This window comes from Excalfactoria chinensis, chromosome 4, assembly GCF_039878825.1.
Source record: "Excalfactoria chinensis isolate bCotChi1 chromosome 4, bCotChi1.hap2, whole genome shotgun sequence".
Lineage (NCBI taxonomy): Eukaryota > Metazoa > Chordata > Aves > Galliformes > Phasianidae > Excalfactoria > Excalfactoria chinensis.
In genome coordinates, this window is record NC_092828.1 from 50,499,313 (window position 1) to 50,526,640 (window position 27,328).

The following is a 27,328-nucleotide window of genomic DNA, read 5'->3' on the forward strand; positions in this document are numbered from 1 at the left end:
AGGAAAAGATGGGTGTAAATATACTTTTTACGTGATTATACATATATTAAGACATATAATGTTATGTTATGTTTTACATGTATATAGTATAATTTATTTAATAAATATAAAGTCACCTGAACTGCTGTAAAAGGTAAATCCCATATTTCTTAAAGGCAGATGCTTGAAAAAGGAATGAAAGAAACCGTGAAATCTTATTCTGGCATATTCTGGCTCACTGTCGAAGTCTGTTTATAAAACATCGTTTTTAACAGGCCAAGACTCGGTCTCTTCTGGCAACAAACTCCACAATTTAAGGATGCAATTTTGAGAAAACGGAGAATGTTCTGCATTGGTTGCCTCTTTTTAGAAGGTGATGACCTTATTCTGACTGTTTTGTATTGCATAGTTTTTTTTGTGTGTGTTTGTGTGCTTGTTTTTTTAATTATAACACCACTGTGCTATATTTAAAAGGGACCACGAAGTTTATTTCTGTGATGGAGTAACTTGTTTTCTTCATTCCCTTCATTACAATCACCGATACTCTGGGTAAGTTTTCCAGCTGCAGTTAAGCATTTAAGAAGATATCTATCATTGAATTCACCACAATCTATGGTTAGACCTGGTTCTCCAGGGCCCCACGTGTACACTTCTGTACTTATTTTCTGTCACTGAGCACTGCAAAGTCTTTTTCTTTCTCCAAGCAGCCAAAAGTTTGATCAATTTGATGCTTTTGTTCTACCCACTTCACCTGTTTTCACATCACTTTTAAAGTTAACCAAGCACAAAAGGCCCTACTAGACATTCTCGTAAAAAGCTTTTGCTGACAGAGAAATGCAATCAGCTGTCCTCTAGGTTTGTCTTCTGATCTTTTTATCCAGTCACTCTACCAAGGATCTAAGATTTTTAAAGAATAAAATATTGAAAGTTTCAGGATATGATGCTGACCCTAGACTTAAAAGACAAATCGCAGCCAAGACAAAGAGAGGTGACGTGGGTTTCCCCCTCCTCCCCTCTCCCCCTATATTCTTTTCACTCATCATACTTTGCAAACTTTAGAGGAAAAGTAACAGCTGTGGTAAGACTAAATCTCCCTAGAGACAGCACCAACTCCAGAGAGATTAGCTTCTGAAGGTTCAGATTAAAATCTTCTGGTCATTGCATAGAAGAAAACAAGATTTCTCTCAACACCTTCCACGAGACCTCATATTCCATGGTATCAGTTATACAAAATAACAGAAAATATAAAAAACAGTAATCAGTTTGCCTGTGATCTACAGAGAATGTTCATGACCTGAGTTCACAGTCTCCTCTGTGACCTCTTCTCTCCTTTCACAACTGTTTTGCCTTGGAAATCTTCTGTGACAAATTAAAATGAAATAAAGTTGATGCATTGTTCTTATTTGCAAATCAATAAGCCAGTCGTGACAGAAAATCCTCAACTAAGGTGTATGATAACCAGCCATCTCACTCAGGGCAGGTCCTCATTATCCTCACCGTGAAGTTGTATTCACTAAAGTACTGTCTCACAGTTTTTGTTTGACACCATACTCTTTGTTAATCTCATAATGAAAACAAATAGACAACTGTAACCAGGCTTTTTACAAATCGTATTTTCTACTCAGTTTCAGTGCTTCTTAGAAAACGCTGGTGCAAGGCTTAAACTTGAAAAATGTAGCAACAACTGGAAGAGCTTCTTATTACCTATTACCTATATTACATATCTAAAGTAAGTGAGAATTGAGAAAAAAAAATTAAGTTCCAAGACATCCTGTCTATCTTACATTTTAACAACCTGATTTTTCTGTACTAAAGATTTCTCTAAGCTGTTTTCATATGAAAATCAAAAGTGCATTATTTCTCTTTAAGGTGTGAGCTTCTAACTCTATTATTTGTGGAGTAACCAATCCATTGTCACAGACACAGCATTGTCAATAATCTGTTGCTGTCGCAATAATGATTTAAGAAATAGTTGTGTTTGCCACATTTCAGGAAACTGAATGTTAAATTCTCTACTTAGCAGCAAATCTTCTCCACTTCTGTACTACAGGATGCAGTTTGGATTGACTTAGCAGGAGCTCTGACAGCAATCTCCAATCTAGGACATATCTTTATTTCCAATCCAGATGAAAAATGCTTTAAAAAAAAAAAAAAAAAAAAAAAAAAAAGCAGGAACAGTAAGAAAAAAAGTAGGTCACAAGATACAGCAATTATTCTTTAAAATGAGAGAACACATCTTTTCTTTCTTTGATACACATGACAATTTCAGCTCATTACTTTTAATATTCACAGCAAAATACTTTTGAAAAACAATCTATTTAAACACAGCTTAGGGCAATCAGTTGCCAGTTTATGTCATTCTGCAGAAAAATTTCTACAGTACTGAATGCTAACTGAGTTTGGATGAGCTCAGCCAGTTTTGCACTACATCACTGCTGAAAGACGTTTCTTGGAAAACTGAAAGATTCACATTTTCCATCAGTAGCAAATGAATCTCCATATCAAAGAACAATCATACAACTTTGCTCTTGATGTGCAAGGTGAGATACTGATCATCTAGAAATTGTATAACAGAGTCACCGTAACGCCCTTTGGGTTCAGAATATTGCCGCTGTACTGTAAGACTTGCCTATTCAGTCAAATCACCCTGAACATTTATAGTCACTTATATTTGTGGAGAAGGAACAGTGAGGAGACCGGTTGGTTTGATCTTGTTGATTCCTCCATCTAGGATGCAGACCCGTGGGTATTTGTTCTTCACCAGATGAGCTGCAAACTGAAGTAGGCATATGATTAGTATGACATATATTAGAGTACTTAATTCAAAATGACACTACACTAAGACAGACAAGTTAAATAAAAGGAAAGTTCATCAGATTCTTTAAGTTCATTTTTACACCAAGGAATCCTACATAGGAACTCCAGTCCTGTCTGTTCCAGCAGCTGGAATTAATTTGAAGGTCAGGAAAGTGTCATCTCTGAATATCACTTATCTTTGCTTAGGTAGGATTTACCTCATTTTATCAGTATTTTTTATTTCAGAATAATCACAGGAACTTTTCTGAAAGTGTGAATTAACATGCATTTTCACGTGGAATAATCTTATTCCCAGGTGTTCTCTACAGTTTCCCAAATGTACAAGCATCACAGTTTGATAGGACAGTCATTAGCTTACCTGTCAAACTAGTCTAACATTACCTCATTTCAGAGATGTCAGATAGTAATTTGGGGCCCAGTATTTGTATTCCCTTTCTCTCCTTTCCTCCCCTCCCCCCTGTCCATCCATAGACAGGCTACAGAGAACAAGCACAGACAATTCTTCGAAATCCTCTCTCCCCCAATAATTTATTCTGTAAACCAAATACTGGAGTTGTCTGCTTCCTTGTAGCAACAATGAAAAATTGCTATGCTTCTGAAGCCTACAAAGGAAGAACAATTTCTGCGTAATATGTCAAACTTGCCTTTTGAATAGCAATTGCAGTACATTAAAAAGCAAGCCACTAAAATTGATTAATTGGAAGGAAACAACAACAATTTTAGTTTATTTCCGATGGCTGTAAGACTGACAGAACAGCACTAGGTGCCATATCCAGCATACACTGGTACATTGGATCACCTTTTACATTTCTATTGTCACAGCTAATTAGAATGAACCTAACAGATACTAAGGCAAAACAAAACAAGATGTACTATGTGATTACCTGATCAAGTACAAGAAGTGAAATCACTTTTTAAGAGTTTGCAGTAATTTTAAACTCCTCCCACAGACAGAAATTTTGCTTCACAATGAAGTATTTTATACATGCAGAGAAATCATTTACATACATCTACATGTCAAACAGCTACTGCATTCCTTTCTCTTCTTTCAGGATGGATTTAACCAGGCAGTGAGTAGCCAGTATGTGATCTGCAAGGACTTGTGAGGCAGACTAAGAGATCAAGGCAGAGTAAGAGACCCTGCTGCATCCACTGTAGAAATTCTGGCTTTTGTTTGAGACCAAAAGGAAATTTGATAAGCTCACCCCATTAGTTTGGGAAGATTCAACGTATCAAATGAAAAACAGACAAACAAAAAAAATAACCAAACACCACAATAAAGCAATCCAAAACATCTAGTAGAAAAGTTAAACCATATGCAGATGCCAGTTTGCATGAGAAAAGTAAATGTCATGCTTTTATAGAGGCTTTCTGATGCAGTAGTGTACTATGCACAGTTAAAACATTAAGAGTCCAACTACTTCTCACTTTAATCACAGTTCATAAATATGCTGTATGTATCTTTTCCTTCTGAAGAATAGTGCTCAGCTGTGCATGCCATGTGCTACAGAAATAGAATATATTCAGCAAAATACTCCAACTGCACATCCCTACTTCAAATATAGATCTCTGTCATTTCACAGTACTCTCCAACTGTGACTAATGGATAGTGCTCTGTCTTGGACTCCATTCAATGCTGCTCACAGCTGACACAAATAAAAAATGACAGCCAGTGTTTGGACTGACAGGAAACAGTCACACTGTTGGCTCAGTACAAAATCCTGTGTGTCAGCAGAGAGATTCTGCTTCTGAGAGTAGGCCATAAACTCTCCTTCAAGTTCAATGCTGTAGCTATAATGTAATTACCATTCCACCTAATCTGAAAATAAGCGAACAACTGCTCTGTATTTCAGATTTCAGCACTAGGGTTTACATCCCACCATATTTTAGAACTGTTTTAGTAACCAAGTTATGGACGGAAATAACTTTTATTTACTGCGTACAACAATATTTCTTTACAACTTTGTAGTGTGGAATATGTCAATTCCTCACATAGCCTCTGAGAAATCAGCACTGCCGATTCTGTGGCTGTTGATGAATTTGAGGTAGAAAGCACAAGAACACAAAACAATGACTTCTCCCTCATATCCCCTTACAGAACTGCCTGTAGTTGTCTACTATGCATATACAGCTCAAAATATTGCAAATACAGCTCAAAATACTGTGTCTGAGTATTCAGACGGGGAAATTCCAGGAAGCAGAGGATGCACTTAAATTTGTTCCTCACTACTGCGGGAATTAGCTGCAAGTCAGAGGCCTATAGGGCTACATATTGCCATAGCTGAGAGCTGCCATCAAACTCCAAATATCAGCATCCAAGAATTTTGCAAATACATCTGCCACTGCAAAGAAGAAAAGAGTCAAGGTTTCACTCACAGGTTAATTCAATCCAACCTATTAAAGACATTCTCACTTTATCTTCCATATTCCTATACTGAGTCACTCAAAAATACAAACAGTTGACGAAGTTCAGATTTATAAATCATCTTAAATAGCATCACAGTCTTCACCCTAACTAAAACTTTGACTTTTCATAGTTTTGTTCTAGCACATTTTTGTGCCTTCTCACCCAGACAGGCATTTGCTGACCACAGATGAGAACAGGAGCTTGTTCACCATGTTCCTGAAACATTCCAGCACCACCTGGCATCTCTCTCTGCCAAAATACCCTGCTTGAATATCTGAAAATATCAAAGCTAATACTTTCAGAAGACACAAAAGTGTAATTTTTGGATTGTACACTGACACAGAGGCATGAGAGGAAGGACTATCTGAAACAGCTACAGCAGAATTCTCTTCCAACATGACCCATGTTTATGTAGAAACTTACAACCAAGAAATTAAGAGAGATAAGGAAAAAAAAAAAGCTCATTTTGCCCTTTGGAGTTACTATCACAGGCTGTTACTAAAGCAGTAACTGTCATCTTGGGCTTCACACATGAGCTCTGTTTCCCTCAAAAAATGATATCTTGAAGTGTCAAACTAGAAACTTGACAGTCACATGAATATGAATGCAGATTTATTTCACTAAATAACCTGATTTACTGAGGAACTCATAAAGCAGAAGATAACACAATGAGGAGACAAGCCAGTGTATTACAGCATCTTTGGTAACCTGTAAGCCATCCACATTTCAAGGAGAGATTCATTGAAACACATAAAAGTAGTTCACAATTTGATTTCCATTATAGTGGTTTATTAAAAAAGAACCTCAGTTATTTAGATGGTGATTATGCTTGCTCAGCTTCATCAAGAACTTCTACTGACATTACTTCTGAAATATATCTGTTTCTCCATACCACCAATAGATCACAGACTCCTATAATGCTTCTATTTTCATTAAGACTACAATACTATGAGGTGCTGTTCCCTTTACTTGTGGAAATGGTGTTACTGCTTATCTAAGGGTGAGGATTAAAAGGATGCTAGAAAACTAAGTTTTTTGAATTCTGCATTAGGTGGCCTTTCCTCAAAACACAGCTCCCCAGAAAGTTAGGTTACTTGTTTTTACTGCCTACATCTAGAGATTAAATTGGACTTCCTTTTGCTGGTTTCACAGAAAAATATGAGATATGGAAAGATGAATATGTAAGCGACACGTTTATCATCCTATGGCATGGCTTTGGTAATGCTGTTCCTCAGTTAATGTGTCAGTCATAGACACCCTTTCCAGTGAGTGAAAATGAGCTATAAAATTGTAATTTGCTTATGGAAGCGGTAAGCTAAGACTTCTTCACTCACAAAGTCAGGCTTTCAAAAACACAGACAACATCAAAGCAAATTCATATCAAAATTTGGGCATATTTAAAACATTTTACCATGCACGGATGTTGCTCTTGAAACAGCTTGTCAGGGCTTCTCCTTTCAGTACTGTTAAGTATCAGGAACCTCAATAGTTTAAGGTGGTAAACTGATATCCACCAATGGAGCATTTATCAAAGTGTTTCGACCATCCTGTTCCAAAGCAGCAAAGTCACAACTTCCAAATTTGCTGAATGTATTACACTAGGCGCATCACACTTTTAGACTGAGTATAGCATAGAGCCTAATAACACCACGCAGCTTGAGTAGTGCTGTTCCCAGGTTCTGTCAAGCCAGCTATAATGGCTGCTAAGTATACCTTTTTCACTTTCGCAGACATTCCTGTGACAGGTAGTAATTAAAGGACAAACTGGGAGGGAAGGAGTAACTTACTGCATCAGAATACCAAAAAGGACTGCTGTGACCAATGTTATCAGGATACAAAAGTAATTTACACCAAAAGAGACAGAAGAGTTAAAGTAGAAGCTGAAAAAAGGAACCTTTATCAAATTCTATAAACTGTCCCCCATAGCCACAAGATTATCGTCGTTTTTCCATTTGTAACTGCATACTGAACAAACCCCTCAGGAAACACAGTCTATTTAGCCATATGATTTCAGGCAAGAGCTCACTATTCCGAAAGCAAAGTGTTCAATTCAGAGCTTTGCCATATGTCACAAAGAAGATCCAAAACATGATCATTCTTAGGTATTTTTTCTATTAAAAGGTTCCAGATAAATGAAATGGCACTTTAGCATAAAAAGGTGGAAGACCAAAAAGTCTCCCAAAGCAACAAAACCATGCCGAATTAACAGTTATGGTATTCACATAAACTGAATGAAGTGTAAAACACAAGGTGCAAAACTTTGTGCAAGCACATATTACATATACTATATTAAAGAACAAACAAACAAAAAGCAGCAGCAGCAGATATTTACTTTTCTAACAAGATCAAGGAAAAACAAGGAAAAATTCATTCTGCTGACATGGCCAAAAAGGAAAGCTTTCCATTCCATTAGTACAAAAACACAGCAGAAAGTTGAAGCAGTTAGAATGCTAAGATTTGAAAGTAAGCCTAGACAAATAAGTATTTAATAGCATGAAAGTAAAAGTGAACACTCAGATTTCTTTGAGTAGTAACTTTTTAACACCTGCCTTTAAAAATTTTCCACTTAGAAATGTAATATTACACACACACACAAAACCACACAGCAGAAAGTGAGAACCTGAAAATGAAAAAACCTGTAGAAATTTGGCTGTCAGCACAGTTTATACTAACCAAAATATAAGAAATGCACCCAGTACAGCTGAATAGACTATGATAATAAAATGCAGAAAGCAACTCTATTCTATTTTTGATTGGACGGAAAATAGAAAAGCTGTTAATTAACAGAAATATGCATTTTTGAAGAGATGCGCAGAACAGACAGTCTGAATATAAAAAAAGAGTATGACCCTCTCTGAAAGATGCTTTTTCCCCCTTAAGTATCAAAAGCAACTGCTCACTTCAACTTCTTTTTTTAGTATGGCTTTGGCTCTTTTATAAAATCGCCTCAAGTCTGTCCCAGAAGTTGCAAGACATTCAAAGAAGTCCTTGATAATGCAAAATCAATTTTTTTTGTAGGCTTTGCTTTACTTTTTACTGATGCGGCTCAAATTGAAATCTTTGTCAATTAAGAAATAGGCTGATGAAGCAGCCTACAGCAAACCTGTATACAAACTACCAACTCTTAGATGATTCTGACGGCATGCCTACGCTGCAGGTTTTGGCCTTAAACTGGCCTTACACAAGACTCAAATCCTTGGACCTGCCATTCAACACACACATTTCCTCCTGTAACAAGCAGTGAGTTCTCTTCAAAAACTGACTGACTAAAAGTTTAACGAAGAGTAAAACAACATCTGCCCCATATCCATATAGATACTGGAAGTTACAAATTCAACTGTGCCATTCTAGCTGGCAGTATCCTTACTTATGTACCTATAGCACTTACTAGTATGTTTTCATCTATATTTTATCTATATTTCAGTTATTGTCATTTCATGTTATTTCAGATTGTCTGAACCCAAATACCAGAAAATACCAAGTAGATTCAGAGCTACAGAACAGCTTCAGAAACTAGTAATTCACTTTTGTTACACAACAGCCCTGAATACTACAGATATGACTTATTTCATGCAAGCTCATGCAAGGACAAGGGTGATCTTTCAAAGGTGCAGTCTGCAAAGACACTAGAACCATGGCCAAGATTGACATGCCTGAAGATATTACTAGAGTCTAACAGCACTACTCCAGGATTCAGGTTCACCATTTCCAGCCTTTCCAGTCCACACAGATCTCCAAGATGGTTGAGAAAAGTTGAGATCTTGCTTATCAGTATCTCAGAGAAGTCAGAATTTTTTTTGATAGGAAAAGCTATCCCACTATTGCTCATCTCAGAAACATTCAAACTTCTGTGTAGTAAGGCAGACAGATGGACTAAACTTCTGAACTTCTACATCAACAAAGCAATTTCCCATAACTGTAACTGTCAGTCTCAACACGGATTAAAAAACAGAATCTATCTGGAGTTTTAGAAATAGTCTGCTTTCCTTGGCACCCGCTTCAGAAATGGAAGGGAACATTACAATTCTGCTCCTGAGTCTCCTTTCATTTCCCCCTCTTCCTCTTGTGAGAAAGGGGAATACTAAGGTTATTTCTGCAGTACTTCTGGCATGCAAACTAACCAAAGACACTGACAGGGGCAGAATCACAACAGCAGTACAACTGCTGGCTCACAGCCCAAACTTCTTTCTTGGGCTGTATAAAGAGCAATGTCCTGGCAGCAGCAGCCGGGCTATCTTTCTGGGAACTGTAAAAAAATCTGCACACACAATACAACAGCTAAAGCAAACCGAATAAAATAATACAGGCTTCATAGAATAAATTAACGAAGACACTTCAGCTTGTCTCAGGCAGAGATGCAACCAGGATTGCTTGTGATGAATGCGACCTCTCTCTTAAAAACACTAACTTAATCTCTCTGTATTTAAAGGTAGAAGAGAGACATCTAATGATGCCAGTAGGCTCTGAGTTTAAATCCAGAGCGTAGGGCAGTGCCTTAACAAATCAACAGGATGGAAGAGCCATTCCAAGAATCAGCAGAAACCCATCTATCTCCACGATCACTTTTCTGCAAAGTAACATCTACGAGGAGATTAAGAATGTAAAAGACATATAGTGAAAATATCTCAAAAAGTTAATTGATTGTTTCTACTTTCTTTTACTCTGGAAGTTTCATTAGGTACTTCTAATGAAACCTATCTGCCCTTATAAGCATGTACGCATCTGCCCTTGAGTACTCAATGCAATACCTAATCTTCAGACCAACCAATGACATTTAGCAGCCATCCATCGTTTTTCTTCTAAGATAGGTTTGCAACAAGAAATCAGCTTGAGCATGCAAGAACTTGCTTTTCACACGTGTGAAGACTTTTTAGTTTCACATTCTCCAGACTTTTTTTTCCTTAAAACATCATTTCCAGTTTACATCCACTGTTAAATTATATATGAAAGTTAAGAAAAAAGCAACAAAGTCATTTCCTGTTTCAGTCTCCCCACGCCATAAAACAAACACTTTCTATTATAATCTCAAATTTGTTAGCAAGAGAAAAGATTTTATGTTCATAGATTGACATCTGCATTTAGAGAAACTCCAACACAGAACAAACTAGTTGGTGTTTTTCAGGCTAGGACGTGTTACACAAAAAGAATCTTGAACTTGACTCTCTTGCCTTGAAAAAGGTCAGAAAGATCTCACAGAAAATCACAACTGCTTATCTTTGCTTTAGAGATAATTTATATATTTTAATTATTAGCTACTTTGTGACACAATCAGAACTATAACCCTGCTTTAGTTACTCGCAGAAATTGTCTAGACAATGTATTTATAGCAACATAACTTTGCCAGATTAAAAAAAAAAGTAACATTCAGGAATGAAAACATCCCAATTTAGATTTCCTTATCTATGTTTTTTTAACCTTGACATACAGATTTATTCATTTATTAAGTTTTGACTCACAGGTTCACTATGTTTTCTGAAAGCACAAAATAAATGAGTTTCTACTTATTAGAAATATTGGAGTCCTATATCTTCTATTTTGTTATATCATTTGAATGAAAACACAAATGTATATTAATCACAAAACACATGAAACAGCTGGTCAGTGTTAAAACTGAGCTGCTGGAACATGATTTAATGCTAGATAAACTATTTCTCCTATTCTAGTTTCAGTCAAGTTCACAATACTATGGACAAAAAAAGCTGGAAATGGAAGCACATAAAATAACACCTCAAAGTTTCTTGAAGAATGGGAAATGAAGAACTAATGTCACCTTTCCCTCCAAAAAAGCAAATTCCTACATATCTGTAACTATTATTCATTCATCTTTTCACATGCTATCATATATTACAAAAATTACAAAAACACCAGGAGACATGGATTAATGAACACCAAAATGCTATTTGCCACACGTGAAGAAAGAAGAACCAGTTCTAGAGCACATAGACCATTTTACTCTGAACTGTGATGATCCTTCGCCTGAACTGGAAATGTCAAGGTAAATGTATTTCTGTGGATGTGTGAATGGAGAATTTAATTCACTTTAGAGATGCTGGTACTTTATATATAAGTTAAAAATCACAGCGGAATCTGGCCGGTTAATTCCAACATAACATTTGTATGGATCGGCAAGGCTCTGGTTCATCAACCAATCCATTAACTTAGCCTTTACACCTTTTAATGGCTGAACAAGTAGAATGTACCCTGTTTTAATTCTTTTAAAGGAAGTATTCAACTAAAGCCAGAGCTAGACTGATGTTTGTAGCACTGCTGGCTTCATTGTCTCCTCCTGGAACTGGGCCATTATGGAGTTTTTGCTTTTCCCATACTGCCTATTGAGTTTTAGAAAGCCTTTTCTTTCATATTTAAATGTTTTATCGTCTGGCACCAAATCAAACACATAAGGCAGAAATAGGGAGAAAAAAAAAAAAAAAAAAAAGAAGCATGAAAAGGTCAAAAATGAGTTTTCTGCAAGTTCATTCAGGACAGCCAATTTTATTTTTTATTTTTTAGTTACTGAAATGATGCCAGGTTACTAATACAAAATGCTATTGAAAGATTTAATCTCCTAATTCCAAATAGCCTCATAAATGATCAACATTTATTTCCTATACTTACCCCCACAGAACTTAGTCCTGCATAAATTTGAGTAACACAACTAACAGAGCCAGTTTCCATACTTTTAATGGTTTAAATACCAGTCAACACTTCTTCAAAAAAACAAAAAACAAAACTCCTTTGTAGTGAAGGGTACAATCTGTGGCAAATTTCTTTCCAGTTTGAGATACATTACTATTTAGAAAAGAAATGTTTTAGGTCAAACATCTTACATTTCTTTGAAACATTGTTTCCGTTTCCACAGGTTCCCTTCTTCAATTTTTCATACTATGAGATTACTTAACACAACTTCAAAAAAGTTATTACTTCTCTTAAGAAAAGCTGTAATATTCATAGCTGCATGTAAACATACATACTTCTTCCACTGTCTCAAGTCTAGAAAGTTGGGTCTAAGGATAATGCAGCATCCTCTTACATGGCTGAAGTGCTTGGACTCACTAAACACACAAGGTTTTCTACAGCAGCACAGCAAAGGAAACATTTAATTCTCCACCTAATGAAACATTTAAAAGCTGCGAAAAATGAAAGTTTGCATGAAAAGTGTCATTACATTGTAAGTAGATTTAAATTTCTCTTAGGTATGGTGTAACCCACAACCATACTGTAAAGCCTCTGTCTCTCCTTGCCTACAAATACTCATTTTTTCTTCCTTCTGTTTTAGACAGATCAGTCCTGGAAAACAACCCTGAGGAAATGACTTGCTTGTAAGTGGGCTATCTCTCATAAAGACACTCATTACTGAATACCAAAGTAGTTCATCTTTCCTGTTCCTATTCCTCAAGAGCTTAGTGAATGCTAAGACTGTTACTGAGATAAATTAGTATGTTCAGTAACTCAAAATGTAATTACTGAAAGCTGCTTAACCCACCATCAAATGTGTCAAGCATCCATTAAATCATCTCCATTTGGCACATGGCATTTTATGCATTTTGTATTTATTCCTTTAAGGAGGAATATATGCATTCAACATTTAGTGAGCAACAGTAATTTTTCAAATTGACTTCACGTGAAATATTTATCATGGATTCATCCAGATCCAATGTAGAAACCCAGACTTGCTGGCTGAAACAATTCAGTGTGCTTTACAATCTGTTTTACACTACCTCTGCTACAGTTTAAGATAGGACAAACACCAGCCTATTTTCTAACTCACAAAACATAGGTTAATGAAAACAGACTGGGTTGAACAAAATGTATACCATACCTAAATACTATATACCATACAGTTGAATAAAAAAAAACAGTATCCCTTTTCCTGAGATGAAGATTAGCAGAAGTGATAATTCTACTTGGTATTCTGCTGGTTCACAACACTATTAATTACAGAAATGGACAGGCACATCTGAATATTCTCCCCACCTACCCAAACTAGCATATGAAAGATACATGTAATAATCATTCTTCTCTAAACTGAGCAGAATTACTTACTCTGAATAATAAAATACAACTAACCAACACATTGTTTCTTTCTTGGAGTAATATGAACTAAGTCCTGTTTCCCTTGGACTTCATATCACACATGCTGTTCCCTACTTGCCTTGTATATGCTTAATAGCACTGCAAAAAACAACTGTTAAACTCAAGTGATTTTTGAAAAATAGATCTTACTGACCTACTTTAGAAGTTCCAATGTTGCCTTCATAACCCATCAATATAAAGATTTTAAAGGTGAAAAAATGTTAAATGATTCATTTAAAAATGTCAGCTCTCTCAGATGTTGGCTACTTCAAATGTCATTGCTTATAAGTAGAAATGAACCCAAAATTCCCCCAGATCCTGTACTGACACCCACCCCAAGTTACTAACATATAAATTACTCAAAATGTAGTATTTACTGCTACTGTATGCATTCATTCTTGTGATGTATTTCTACATATAAACATATACGTTATATCCACTATATCTACAGACTTACAGCAGCTGTGTTCTTCACTGCATTTCCTACAATCACTACAACTCTTCCTTTAAAGCTCTGAAGCGTGGCAGTTGCTGGGCACTGGATGAGATCTCCTTCTGCAGTAAATGCTGATGCAAATGGGACGTTGATGCTGCCAGAGATGTGGCCACGGTTAAAGCTTAGGAAAAACAGTTAAGGATATGTGCAAACCAGAGAGAAGTGCTGTACAAACACAGCTGCAGAATGAACATGCTCTTCATCCTGGCAGATGAGATACACCAATGCTGGTCTTTAGTGTTAGCATATTTTGATAAACTTCAGCTACCACTTACACAGAGAGAAAACATTGTCTGAAATGACACAGAAAAATGGAATTAAGAGTTTGTTTCATAGGTGCTATAAAAAAAGAGCTCTTTTTATAAATGAATTTATAAATGAAACCACGCTCCAGACCCAATATCCAGAATATGTACATTTCACAGAATTTTACTTCAAACCAGCTCTATTTTGACCCCAGGAATCAAATACCAGTGAGCAGCTGGAGCATCTCTTATAAAGGAATTTTACGCAATAGTACTTATAGTGAAAACCAAAACTAAGAAGGATTATTGGGAAATTTTCTTAAAACCTCCTGCCAACTTCTCACAAACCCCCTACAATTCTGATTCCAAACTGAAATTCTAATAAATGGGCACTCAGAGTCCCAAAGACCTCTGTTTATATTTACCTGCAGTCCCACTAGGACTGAAGCCATTCTCATCATTCTCATACCTACTAACCAGGGTAAAAGTTCTGAAATGATGGTCATTTAAACAGAATATGAACACATTATACCTACGGTTTCCTATGTAATCCTGAATTACTGACAGTTTAATAGCTCTCTATTTACTTTATGGTTTCTTCTGCAAATGACATAAGATAAACCATTTGAGGGGTAATTTTATTACTAACCAGGCTGACATTCCAAAAATGACATTCCCTAATTCCAGGAAGATTCAAGTCCACTCAAGACTTAAAGGGATGAGTTAAAGGAAGAAGAAAGTAGGTCTGTCTTCTCTATTGACCTAACTCTACCATAAAATCCAAGCACACTGGGAAAATAGCCACAGTGATTACAATCTACTGCTTGAGCTACAGAGGTTCTTTCTCCAGTGTGCCTACTCATTCACAAAATATAAAGAACAAGTCTGATAAAAGTTTTTAATATGAAAAAGTGCCTCATAAAACCACTTTGCAGCAGTCAAATGATTCTCAAGTAACTGAAATTTTGAATCTACTCCACAAGAGCAGAATAGGATTTGTACGATAGCAGTGTAAGAGCTATAATCAAGCTATTAGGAAAGCTACAGAAATACTCAAGCAAGCACCTTGCCTTTGATCTTGGTTGTAATACAAATAAATCCATTCCTGTACACAGATGATAGTACAATTATTATAGTCTAAGCATTTTTGATTACTTGCTCCCTACCTGCTTTGTCTTTGATAATTTCTAGTAAGCATCTTAAATAATTAAAAACACAATGCTGCAAGCAGAAATTATTTAAACCAGTAGCATCAAAGCTTTTTCATACAGTAGTAATGAACTTGTAGATCATTTAAATCCAGGGCCTTCTCTTTTTAACAGGAATTTAAAAATTATCATCTCTTGATGGAAAAATCTTATTTTAGAACAGAGCCTCAAAAAAAGTGGACCACATTTTCAACAGCCTAATTCCAGGAGAAAAATTAGACAGGATTCTAGAAAACAGTCAAACTAGTCAGGTAAATGAATCTCTACTTAATTGGAAATCTTTACTGAGATAGGAAATAAAGAGATGCAACAAAAAGAAAAAAATACCATTGTTTTGTATTTCTTTGACTAATTTGTGTACAAGAACACAGAACAAGCTTAAGTACGGCAAACAATAAAATTACAAAAACTTATCTTCAGGTAGTTATCTAATTAAAGATTTACTATCTCTGTACTACAGATATAATAAATTTATTTCTATGTAAATATTAAAAATATATATATTTTCTATTTCACCATATTTTGTCATAAACATTGCCAAAATATTTGACAAAAATACTTTCAATCCACCACTAAAGGGAAATAACGTGATCAAGCGAAGTGCCTTAACACTAACTATACTTTTTGAAAACTACTGAACATTGCCTGCTCATTACAAACTGCCATATAGAAAGCTGGGCTGTAAAAGTAAGTGACACTCCTGCAGGCAAAGACTATGTATTTGGGAAAAAAAAAGAAAAAAAAAAAAAGAAAAAAAAGAGTAATGTGTAGACAAAGTAGCAACTCTGATACAAATGTAGCTTTGAGACACCTTTAAGTCTTCTTTGATTATAAGCAAACAAGATACCTTACATTAAGGCAGTCGGGCTGCATTACCTGACAGTATGAGAAGGCACTCTGTAGAAATTGATTCTTCCACTGAGGGACTGACAAAGCTGAGGGACTGGCAAAGCACGCAAGCTTTTGACAGTTCTCCATTTCCCTTTCACGCATCTGGGAAGTGTCCTATACTTTCAAGTTACTAGTCTGCTAAAATATTCCAAAATATTGGGGAAGGTGTGCTAAAAACATCTATCATGAAAAAGCAAAAGCAAGCTGTATTCAAGTACTTGCACTGTTACTACAAAGTGATTTCATTACAATCACAGCTTCTTGCATGAAAGTAAGAATATATCTGTGATTTCTTCTACAAGCCAGGACTCTATGCTAAAACAACAACAACAAAATGCCTTCAGTTCTTTCACCGTACTGGACACTTTTTTTTTTTTTCTCTCTCTCTCCTTTTTAACTATTCTGTTATTGCATTCCTGCAGAGAAAGTAGTTGATACAAGCATAATTTGGCAAGGTTAACACTTGGATTTGAAGGATACTCTTCGCTGTTACGGATGTCCACCACTAGCAACTTTGGCTTGCTAGACTTTGTTTTCTTTATAGGTGTTTTGGAATGACTTGGTCCTGTCAATTCACAAAGATCAATCAGATCTTCCGCTGAAATCCGTGGTGACACCTCAGCCTTCAGGTCATCCAACTTGATAGAATCCCTAGACTTCAAAAAAGTAATATAAAGATGACAGAGTTAAAGACACAGCATTCTTTGCAACTTCTAGTTATTTGACAACCTCAAAGTATGACAGCTCAGGTAGACGGAAATCTTCTCCTTCCTAAGTCATTACAGCTAACTATTAAGTAACTGTTAAAAGTGCCTATTTTTGAAAACTTTCATATATTGTGTAACTAAATATACGTCAGCATACACAATGATGTTAAATAGTTAATGAACACTGATTTATAACCTCTGGCAGCAATGTTTTATTTTCTGTTAGCACTGTTGTCTCAATATGAAAAATCACAGGTAAGTTTTAGAGCATTTTAGACATTATGCTTTAATTCAGCAGATAGAGAGTTAACAGGTTGGTTATACATACAAAAAAACATAATGGAAGTTGACTTACTCCAAGTTATATACAAAGATAACCTTAGAGCTTAGTCATCTTACAAGACTGGTTTGTCCTGTGCAACCTTTAAAAGCTCCTATTTTGCAGGAGGTCAAACAGAGGCAAAACTTGTTTATGACTATGTCTTCAGCTGCTAATAGTGAATTCTTCTGTCTTCACATGAGCAAACAGAATAGCTAGGAACTGTTACAGGGAGCCTCATCTGAAAGACCTTCAGACTGTGTTGATATCTTACTCTTGTGGAAGAAGACATTAATAGGACATTAAAAGGACAACCATTTTATCATGAATCATAGAATGGCCTGAGTTGAGAAGGACAACAATGATCATCTAGTTTCAACCCCCATGCTATGTGCAGAGTCGACAACCACTAGGACCAGGCTGCCCAGAACCACAGCCAGCCTGGCCTTGAATGCCTCCAGGAATGGGGCATCCACAATCCCCCTGGGCAACCTGTTCCAGAGCATCACCACCCTTGGTATGAAAAAATTCCTCCTAATATCTAACCTAAACCTCACCTTTCCTTGATGGTCACCCTTTTTGTTAATGCAGCCCAGAACACAGTTGGCCTTCTGGCTGCAAGCACACACTGCGGGCTCATGTCCAGCTTCTTGTCCACCAGGACCCCCAAGTCCTCTTCCACAGAGCTGATCTGAAGACGACCTTTTCCCAGTTTGCATAAATTTCTGCGATTGCCCTGACCAAAGTGCAGCACCCCACACTTGGCCCATGAAAACCTTATGAGGTTCAATAAGGCCCACTTCTCCAGCCTGTCCAGGTCCCTCTGCATGGCTTCCCTTCCTTCCAATGTATCAACTGTACTGCTCAGCCTGGTATCATTTGCAAACTTCCTGAGGGTGCACTCAATGCTGTCGTCTGTGTCACTGATGGAGATGTTGATCTGTTGACCTTTGGCTGCAACTAGCCAACCAACGCCTAATCCACACCTCTCCAATTCAGAGAGAAGGATGTGGCGAGGGACTAAGACAAAAGGTCTGGAAGTTCTTCTTGCATGCTCCATGGCTGTTCAGAACATAAGCACAAACAAACAGCGGTAGACTACAGAAGCCAAAAAAACCCCCACCAAAATAAATAAATAAATAAAAATCAACAACACTGCCTCAAATGGAACATTAAAATGTATTACTTTTGAGAATAAATTTATTCAGCACATTCAACATAGGACATTCTAAGAGTACTCAAACTCCATTCAATTCCCCAGAAGGAGTCCAAGCAAAGGAGATGGATCAAAATGGAGGAGAAGGAACAAAGTCAAACACTCCTGACACACTTCAGACCCTTCCTTCTGACCTAGCATATCCAGCTCTGTCTATACTGACAAATTTGTGATACAGAATCTCTATACAAGCTTTAAGCAAAGCTGGAGACTAAAGCTAATCAACAGACTTCTGGGAAATAGAATTGCCAAATCAATTCTATCCTATAACAGCTGTTTTATCAGATTAATTTCTTTCCTTCAAATTGCAAAGTGAAATACACAAATGCATGTGTAAGATCATATTTCCTAATTACATTCGAGAATGTGACTTTCCTTGAGGTCTCTGATAACAGCTATATTTCACATCAGATATTTTCCTCACAGGATTTCCCTGATGACTTGTCAGTTGGCTCAAGCTAAACATGACCAACACCAATACATCAATCCTACCAGATCCTCCTCATGCCTCATCTGCATATCACCATCCTGGTAAACAGACCTGCAATTATGCACTGGACTTGAGTTTAGACTTCAGGCTACCACAGCCCCTAACAATCCAAATCTCACAGATTATTCTGTACCTTTAACACCTCCCCTGCTCTTCACCTGTTTCAGATGTTTTCCACACCTCAGCAATCACTCTCCTCGCTTTAGGCCAGACAATCATTTAAGAAAAGGTGCAAGAGAAGTCAGCTGATGCTCACAGATTTATTTTAGCATTTACTAACTTCAATGGTGAATATTAATTTAAACTAATCAGATATAAGAAGCTGTTCATCAGAGAAGACTGCTTAATCACCACCATGCTATAACAAATATACTTACACTGAAGCTTAAGGTCTAGTTACCTCCCAGAAGTTTCTCTGACAACATCTTAAGTACTTTAAAAGTAAAGAAATTATTCTTCCTACCCCACTAATTTCTAAATACATCTGGGAATTGCTAAGCCATATCCCTTTGCTGCTCCTAATAACAAGAAACAGTCATTAGGAATTTTGATTTTTTTTTTTTCTTTTTTATATTAGAATCAAAGCTGCTTAAGCATTCTCAAGTTAGAAGTCAAGCTTCCAAAAGATTAAAGCACTTCAGAACATGTGGCTAGTGCAATCATAACCCCGATCTACTTTTCCATTAGCAGTAATCTCTTACAGACATTTCATCCTTGCTATTAAATGAAGATATACATTGCTGAGAAAATAAGCAAGTTTCTATAGTTCTGCTGAACCTGAACTTAACAGTCCCATCTGATAAACACAGAAGCTATAAAGTAACTTTTTATCCACATAAAGGACAGCTTTATCTAAGTAGAAGCAGGGCTCCCCAGCTTTTGTCTTTGAAGTTGGCATAATTTACTGCAACAAAATTAATACAGAAGGAACATCAGCCTGAAAGTCAATATAATTAAAAGCTAGGGTTCAAGTAAAATACTTTTTTCTTAGAGTCCTACATGAAGAAACACTTCACAGACAATGTCATTCCCTTCTTTTGGAATATATCATTTTGTTTCTGAAATAAATGCATTCATATATAACCAGGAATAAGAAAGAAATAACATGTTAAAACCAGCTTAGAAGAAAAGAGTTTTGGAAGACACGTGAAGAATTGATCAAACAAAACCAGAAAAAAAAAGCAGGCTCACACAGAATCAAGGGTCACATCAGTTTCTAGCAAATATATGACTTTTTGTGCTTAGTTTTAGTTGAAGTACCAGTAATGTAAGAAAGCTTTTGTATTGCTATTCCATCTAAATACAGCATTCAAGGTCACGTTCCCAAAGAAGCATTGGAGTAAACACATTCATACAGAGTAGCACTGTTTTATACAAACTGAAACATAGCAGTCAGATGAAAACAGGTAGAAAGAAGAGGAAGAAAAAGCAAGAATTGACATTTCAGGCAGATTTGTAGCTGCCTTGCCAAGTAGGCCAAGTCATTGCTACCATGTTTTAAATCAAAAGCAGTTTTCCTGACAGACAATGCCAATTTTCAGGAAGTATCTGAAAAGGCAATCAATCAAGATCAAGCAAGAACACTGTGAATTTTAGCCATCTAACCAACACCCAGAAAAATTTCATGACTGAAAACACTCACACCCAGTGTTTCCACTTAGAATTTCCCATGCAATTGTTTTTATTTGTATCCTTGATAAATGAGTAGATAAAGGCAGAACCGAATTCCTAAAATCACTGTCCTTTGTACATTTATTTTTGCTGGATTTATGTTTTGTTGTTTCCTTATAAACAGAATAACAGCTTTGATAGTGAAAAGTATTTTACTCCTGTAACCACACAGAAAGAATAATGCATAAATCAACTGCTACCGACACAAAGAAGCCTACACAGGCAAAAGTGTATTCTAATAATAATAAATAAACAAGGTTCACATATGCAGTCTCAAGCTCTCACCCATACAAGCAACATTTTTATGACCACTGTTAACATGGAATCAAAGAATAAGGTCTCAAAGGTTTATTGTTTGTTTGTTTTTTTAAATTTTCAGTCAGGACTACTTAAAAGGAAGGAACATATAAACTTAGAGCTGCAAGGAAACATTTACTAAATTTTTTCATACACAATAGGGCTATTGTTTTCTATGCAACCTCACTAAGATACTTACTGTTATGCCTCAGACTGACCCCCCTTGCCATCATACTCTGCTCTGCAGATTTCCAGGTCAGTACACTGGTATCCCACCTTCTCAATGCTTCCCATCTCCCCCCACTTCCCATTCGCTATGTCTGCCCTGTTCCTGTGCTCTTCCACCCTCTCTCACAGAGCTCCCAGCTCCAGATCCTGCACCTTTTTATCAGAGACTAAAAAAACACCCAGACCCATGCTTCCAGCAGTGTTGTTCTGCAGCTGATCTGAAGGATCCTGCACCACAAGAACATTTTATAGGCAGACCTGACCCACCTTGAACCTGGCCTCTTTCACATCTCCCATTCCTCTCTGTGTGAGCTGATGCTGCAGAGAGCAGGTGAGAACATTGGCTAGGGAAGATTAGGGAAGGGAACAAATAGCAATGCTTGGCTTGTCATCATTCATCAATATCTTCCAAATCTTATTACATAACTATAAGCAGTCTACAAAAAACTAAGTGACCTCTGCTTGCTAAGTAGCTAATTATCAAGGAAACTTCACTCTGTCTCCCTTGAATAATATAACTGAGTGAATCAACTGAGTCAGCAGAGCAGAAAGACAGAGTTATTCCCTGCATGCAGCCAGACAGGCATGCTGCAAGGTCTCCTTCGTTATTGTCTCTGATGTGATAAAACAGGTAAATACTTCTCACCACTACAGGGAACCAACTTAAATTACAGCCATAATCCAGCTGTGCTTGTGAACACCCACGAGGTACTTTAATATGATATAAAACTAGAAGGAACAAGAACAATCTTGCATGCCTTCCTCAGTTTCTATCAGTGCTTGCATATTTCTCTTGATAGATACCGTCTCTTTGACAAGAAATTGTAATATTTTGTAGAAAAACAAGTTACAGACTCTAAAGAACACTAGCTGCCAGAGATAACCCTATCCTCTTTGAAAACAAAAACAAGAGGAATTTAGTATCACACCTCAATGCAAACTGCAACCAGAAGAGGAATTTCTTCTTCCTCACGGTATGATTGCATCTGTAACTTCAGGGTCTGGAAACTTTGATTAAAAAAATAATAAGTGAAAAAAGAAATCAATCTTTTTGGTTGCTGTTATTTTCTAAATGAGTATGAACAAAGGTAGCATAGCACTAGGATGTTTAGAGAAGAAAAAGATAGGGTAGGAGAGAAACCTGAGGTGTGCAATAAGAACAAATCAAAACCCTAAGCTTAGGCTTTTGATGGATATAAATACATTTATCTCCCATATAATACACTCCTTCCCCACGTTCTGAAAATTCCTTTTTATTGTACTTCTTTGGTATCACTGTTTACAGAGCAGCATGCTCTAAGACAAAACTTTCACAGCAGTGATATAAGGTAAACACAGAACTTAGCACAAGATGAAATTAGTGCTTCACGGACTGGCAGAATGCAGCTGTGCCTGTGCATTTCATAGCATCTGTGTGCAAAAAACCCCAATGTCCTTGAATTTACTTCTCCTCCAAAACCAAGCTTCAAATATTTCTGGCAAACTCAATTGCCTCCTAATGCTACAAGCACACAAACACAAATAAGTCATAGTACGCACACCATTTCTCTCTGCAGAATCTAAGCATACTAATCAGAAGCAGAATAAAGCACAAAGCTTTTTAGAATGAAGCTGGTCCTAAAGTATGGACTTAGTACATTTGGTGGGTTCATTCTGAGAGCTGCTTCTCTCCTAAAATAAATTCACAAGCATCTTTCACTGCAAAAAAACATATGCTGCTCTTAAAAAAAAAAAAAAAAAAAAAAAAAAAAGAAAGGAATATTTTAAAGAAATATGAAATAAAACTGTTACACAGAAAATGGCAATAAAAGACACTTTCAATGCAGCCTTCCTGCTCAGTGAAGCCCAGGATTGGTGTTGAAATGTTTAAAAAATAATAATAATAATAAAGGATTGTGCGTCTTCAGACAGACTGACAGCTTGAAATTCAGGACACCTATGGCCTGAAATTTCACTTTCCTTATGAGCTCACAAGTTGACTCCTTAGTCATTTCTCAGAGGAAAATCTAAATGTTATCTTACATCACATAGTTAAGAAAAACTGATAAATTTTGTTTGGATTTACTCCTGCTGTACACATGGAAAGAAACACACACAAGACAGAACTGTCAAGAATGGAGCCATACCAGACCGCTCTGCTCAGAGATCACTCATCAATAATCAATACAGAAAATTGGCATCCATCAGTGCTGGCCAATGAAGCACAGATAAAAATCATGGTGACACTCTGGAACTGCCAGCATCAGCAGAGTGGTGAGCACAGATGGGAAGGTGTAACACCACCAGAGAAACTTAGTAAACTCTAATTTTCCCATGCTTTTCTTTTCAATACCCTAATAGCTTACTTTGATAATGACTGATCAGAGGCTACTTTATCAGTGTATCACATGCATCTCCAACAATGTCTTCTCACAGGATATGCTCCATTGGAAGTTACAATCATGCACCAAAGAGGAAACAGAGTTGGATCAAATCCAAACTTATACCACCAGTAGCAAAGCAGGAGCTGCCATGCTCCTGAATTTGCCACACAGTAGCTCCTGCTTATCAATTAAAATTGTCACCAAACCTCAAATTTGATTTTAAAACAATTTTCAAACTAGAAATGATTTAAAAAACATTGCATGATAATGACGTTAACTATAAAGAACTTGCCCGCAAGATTCAAAGAAAGAACTACCTACTTTATTTTTACAGGTATACTTAAAAAGAAACAAAAAATCCAACAAAAACCACTCCCCCCCCCCCCAACTTATTTGTTACTCAGACATGGAATCCCAATTGTGAGAGGTCAAAAAGGTCAAAGCCAATCAGCTTTCAACTTCAAAGCATGTATAATCACAAAGGTTTGTGAGGAGGAATGGGATGGGAAATCAGTGAATCCAGAACCTGAGGCTAAGGCTTGCAGAGAGAGCTCTGGCTGCTCCAAGTACCTCATTTATATTCACAGCCAATAAACACATCCCAAGGAGACTCCTAAGACCAAAACACCTGTACAAATATATTTACAATATCTGAAAATGATCTAAATGAGCATCTAGCAAGCTATTAAAGTATCATCTAAATAATATTTATACTCTTATAAACATTCTCATTTAATTCCATCTCAGCTACAAAAATAGAGCACATTTGTTATAATCAGGTTACATTCAATTAAAATAATTTCTATTTATATTAGAACTCAAACTACCATAACATTCATTAGAGACTCTAAAATTAGCATTTATTGTCACTTATTTCCTAAGTCAATCTATTTCTTGCTTTATCTACACCAGTCATTGATGTAATGCCTTATTTCATATTGGAAAAAGTCCTAAAATGTAATAAAATACATTTGTATTTTTCAAATCAAGCTGAGTGAAAGAAGTGCTACAAGGCTTCCTTCAGTCAATTTCTTTACACTTCTGGTCCTCACATTGGCTGATAAGTTTCATTACAAACAAGAAACCACTCCTTCAAAAAGCTACCAAATATTCAGAAAGTTCTGAAGCTTTCAAAAATTCTTAAGACTATTTTCCAGAATATGATGAGTTAATTATCATGTGCCTAGTTAAATATTTCTTGCAGAAGATGACATTTTAACTAAGCCATTTTGAAGATGAGAAGTAAACACAAATCCTTATTTCAGCTATTCGCAGGAAATCAGGAAGGCTGCAAAAAGCCCACAATATAAGCCTAGAACTGGCTATTGCAGATAGAAGACCCTTGAGCCTGAATGCATTTAATAGTGAACACCACAGACCTTGCACTCAGATGTTTGCTGGTCCGCAAACAGAAACTGAATTGTTGGTATACACAGTACTCACTGTGCTGCTCTGATGGAGATGGACTGCACACAATGATTATTACACACAAAGGACTTGATACAAACATAGCCAACAGACTTTATATGGACAATTATATCCTATGCGAATACTGGAGGAAATGACAGGCAATTGAGCTTTAGCAAAATACAGCAAATAGCAATAGCAAAGAAGCCCAAATTGCCATCTCTAAGAGGTCTGTTATAGAACCTATCCAGTTACCTTAGGAAAATATGCTTAATACTACTTCGGATACAAACCACAGCTTTCCTGTTTGTACTGTTTCATCAAAACACTAAATCACCTTTCCACAAAGGTTTTTCTCCTTCTGCTTCATCAAAAAGGAAAAACTGAACTGATGTCACCTGAAGATCAATAATCATGTAGAAGCTTTTCCCCAGCTCAGTGCTTTCATTCCTCAGTATTTTAGCAAGAACTCACATTTCTGAAAAAAGGATGGGCAGTAGAAGAAAGACAAAAGGCACAATGGTAACAGCCAGGAGACTTCTGGGAATTCATCTGCCACACTTTAACAGAGAAACAGACAGATAAAGGAACTGCAGCCTGCAGAAGTATGCAGGTAGCTGGAGAGTGTGTGAACATCTACCATGTCTATAAGGGAAATGGAAGCACAGCAGAAAACTTTTGTATGACAAACAGTATTTGTCTCTGACTCCTTGATGTTTAAGAACAACACGCTGGGGTTTTCTAAGGCATGAAGGCAAGTTTAATGTACCAGGGTAAGAAAAAAAGTCATCAGTGTACTGTCAAGAAGAAATTTGAGTGTCAAGACAAATCTGAGTAACCCCTAATTAAATTCAGGAATAAATTTAAAGGATTTTAATTCTTATTTTTGACATTCTATCTTTCTCAAAATACAGACGCTAATCCACTTAAGATGTACATCCATCCTCTCTGAAACTATTTCCTCCTTGAGATTTTATCTCAGTAAAAATATGCTTATTGGCTGAAAGAGCAAAAGATTAAGCAACACCCAAGACTGGGAGGCAGGAGAGCACCCAAGCATATTTACAAAGCTGCAAATAGATGTCACTAAAATGAAAACTAAGCAGCACTAATAATAAAAAAAGAGCCAAAACAGTTTGCTTTACTGGCTGCTGATTCAGGGAGAAGAGTGTTCACCCAGGGGCAAATTCTTCTCATGCTATTACTAACCAAAGCACTGTAACATTCAGATATATACAAATATTTGAGTAGCCAATAAAAAGCACTTCAGAAAAATACTGAAGCAGCTTAAAAACAAAATACTAGTACATGAGTAGGAGACAGTGTTTGGAAATAAATTAACTAAACACTTTGTTTTTAAAGGAATTATTTCCTGCTCTTCCCATCCTTAAATACAGAGGTGGCCCATGAATATAAAACCGGGGATATAAGTGTAGCACAAACTGCTTGCTCCACACGAACCAGCTAAACACTTGAGGAAACAGCAAAGTACTTTTTTAAGAGCTAGAGTGACCAGCAAGGACACAGAGAGGAGTTTTAGAGAACTCCTTCAGGCTACGGTGTGTACTGAAGATTAAAATCAGACTCTACAACTTTCAAGTAGAAAAAAGTTTTCCCAAGGCAGCAAACACAAGTAGAGGACACGACTGTAAGAAACACATAGTTCCAGAATTAATAGAAACACACAAAAACACAACCAAAATACCCACAACCTTTGAGCATAAACAGTATATTTCAGTAACAAGAACATTCATATAAACATACTTATCTCCAAATCTGACGCAGAAGTATAAGAAATGAGAGCAAAAACTTTTACCCCAGAACATTGTATTTGAACCAGTTCCCTTACCAGTATCCATGATATTAGGTTCCTCTTATGCACAGAAAAAAGCTAAAATGTTCACAGATTTCTGCATAAACAACAGAGCACTCCTCCAAGTAATGAGCTAAAAAAACACCAACAATTCCAAACTACCGTAGATCTCTAAAGCTTCAAGAGGTTAAACCACCGGTTATGCTGCAGTGAATCACAAGTATCCCTCTGCTAAGCAAAAAGCAGAAACAAAAGGGAAGGCAATAAAAGTTGGTGTATTTATTTTTCTTCTCCATGAAACAGTGAAAACATCAGTTTAATTTCTTGGAAATCATGGATGGAAGAGCCTAGTTACCAGCCTTATAAACAAAAATCACTTCTGGTATTAAAATAAAATTACTATCAGGGAAAAAAAAAAAAAAAAAGACCCCAAAAACATCTTTCGGGAAATGGAAGAAGCTTTGCTTGACCCAAAACAATGGATGTTTTTCTCTACTACAGATACAAATCTCTGCTCCATTTACCAATTCAGAACATCATTGCTGCTTTCTCCCTTTCACCCCTGTGCTGCTTCCAAGTCTCTTCACTCTTGCTTAGACACACAAAGCATAAGCACATACTGGACAGTGTAAACTAGTCTATTTACTATCTTGTCATACATTAAGAAAAGCTAGCACCTAGATGAAAAAACCTGCACATTT

The 27,328-nt window shown here is 36.6% G+C and overlaps 1 protein-coding gene across 2 annotated transcripts in view; it reads right to left on the reverse strand.

Annotated features, from left to right (window-relative positions):
* Positions 1 to 2,138: 2,138 nt before the first annotated feature.
* The window catches only part of TBCK (TBC1 domain containing kinase), an 88,305-nt gene continuing 63,115 nt past the window's right edge, over positions 2,139 to 27,328 (reverse strand). Inside the window, exons 24-26 of one of the 2 annotated variants that reach the window (XM_072334520.1) lie at positions 16,597 to 16,772; positions 13,734 to 13,893; positions 2,139 to 2,755 (exon numbers count right to left, since the gene is read on the reverse strand). In XM_072334520.1, the coding sequence (XP_072190621.1) occupies positions 2,645 to 2,755; positions 13,734 to 13,893; positions 16,597 to 16,772 (447 nt within the window). In that variant the 3' untranslated portion in view covers positions 2,139 to 2,644. The remainder of the gene's footprint in view (positions 2,756 to 13,733; positions 13,894 to 16,596; positions 16,773 to 27,328) is intronic. The other variant, XM_072334521.1, reaches the window with a different exon arrangement.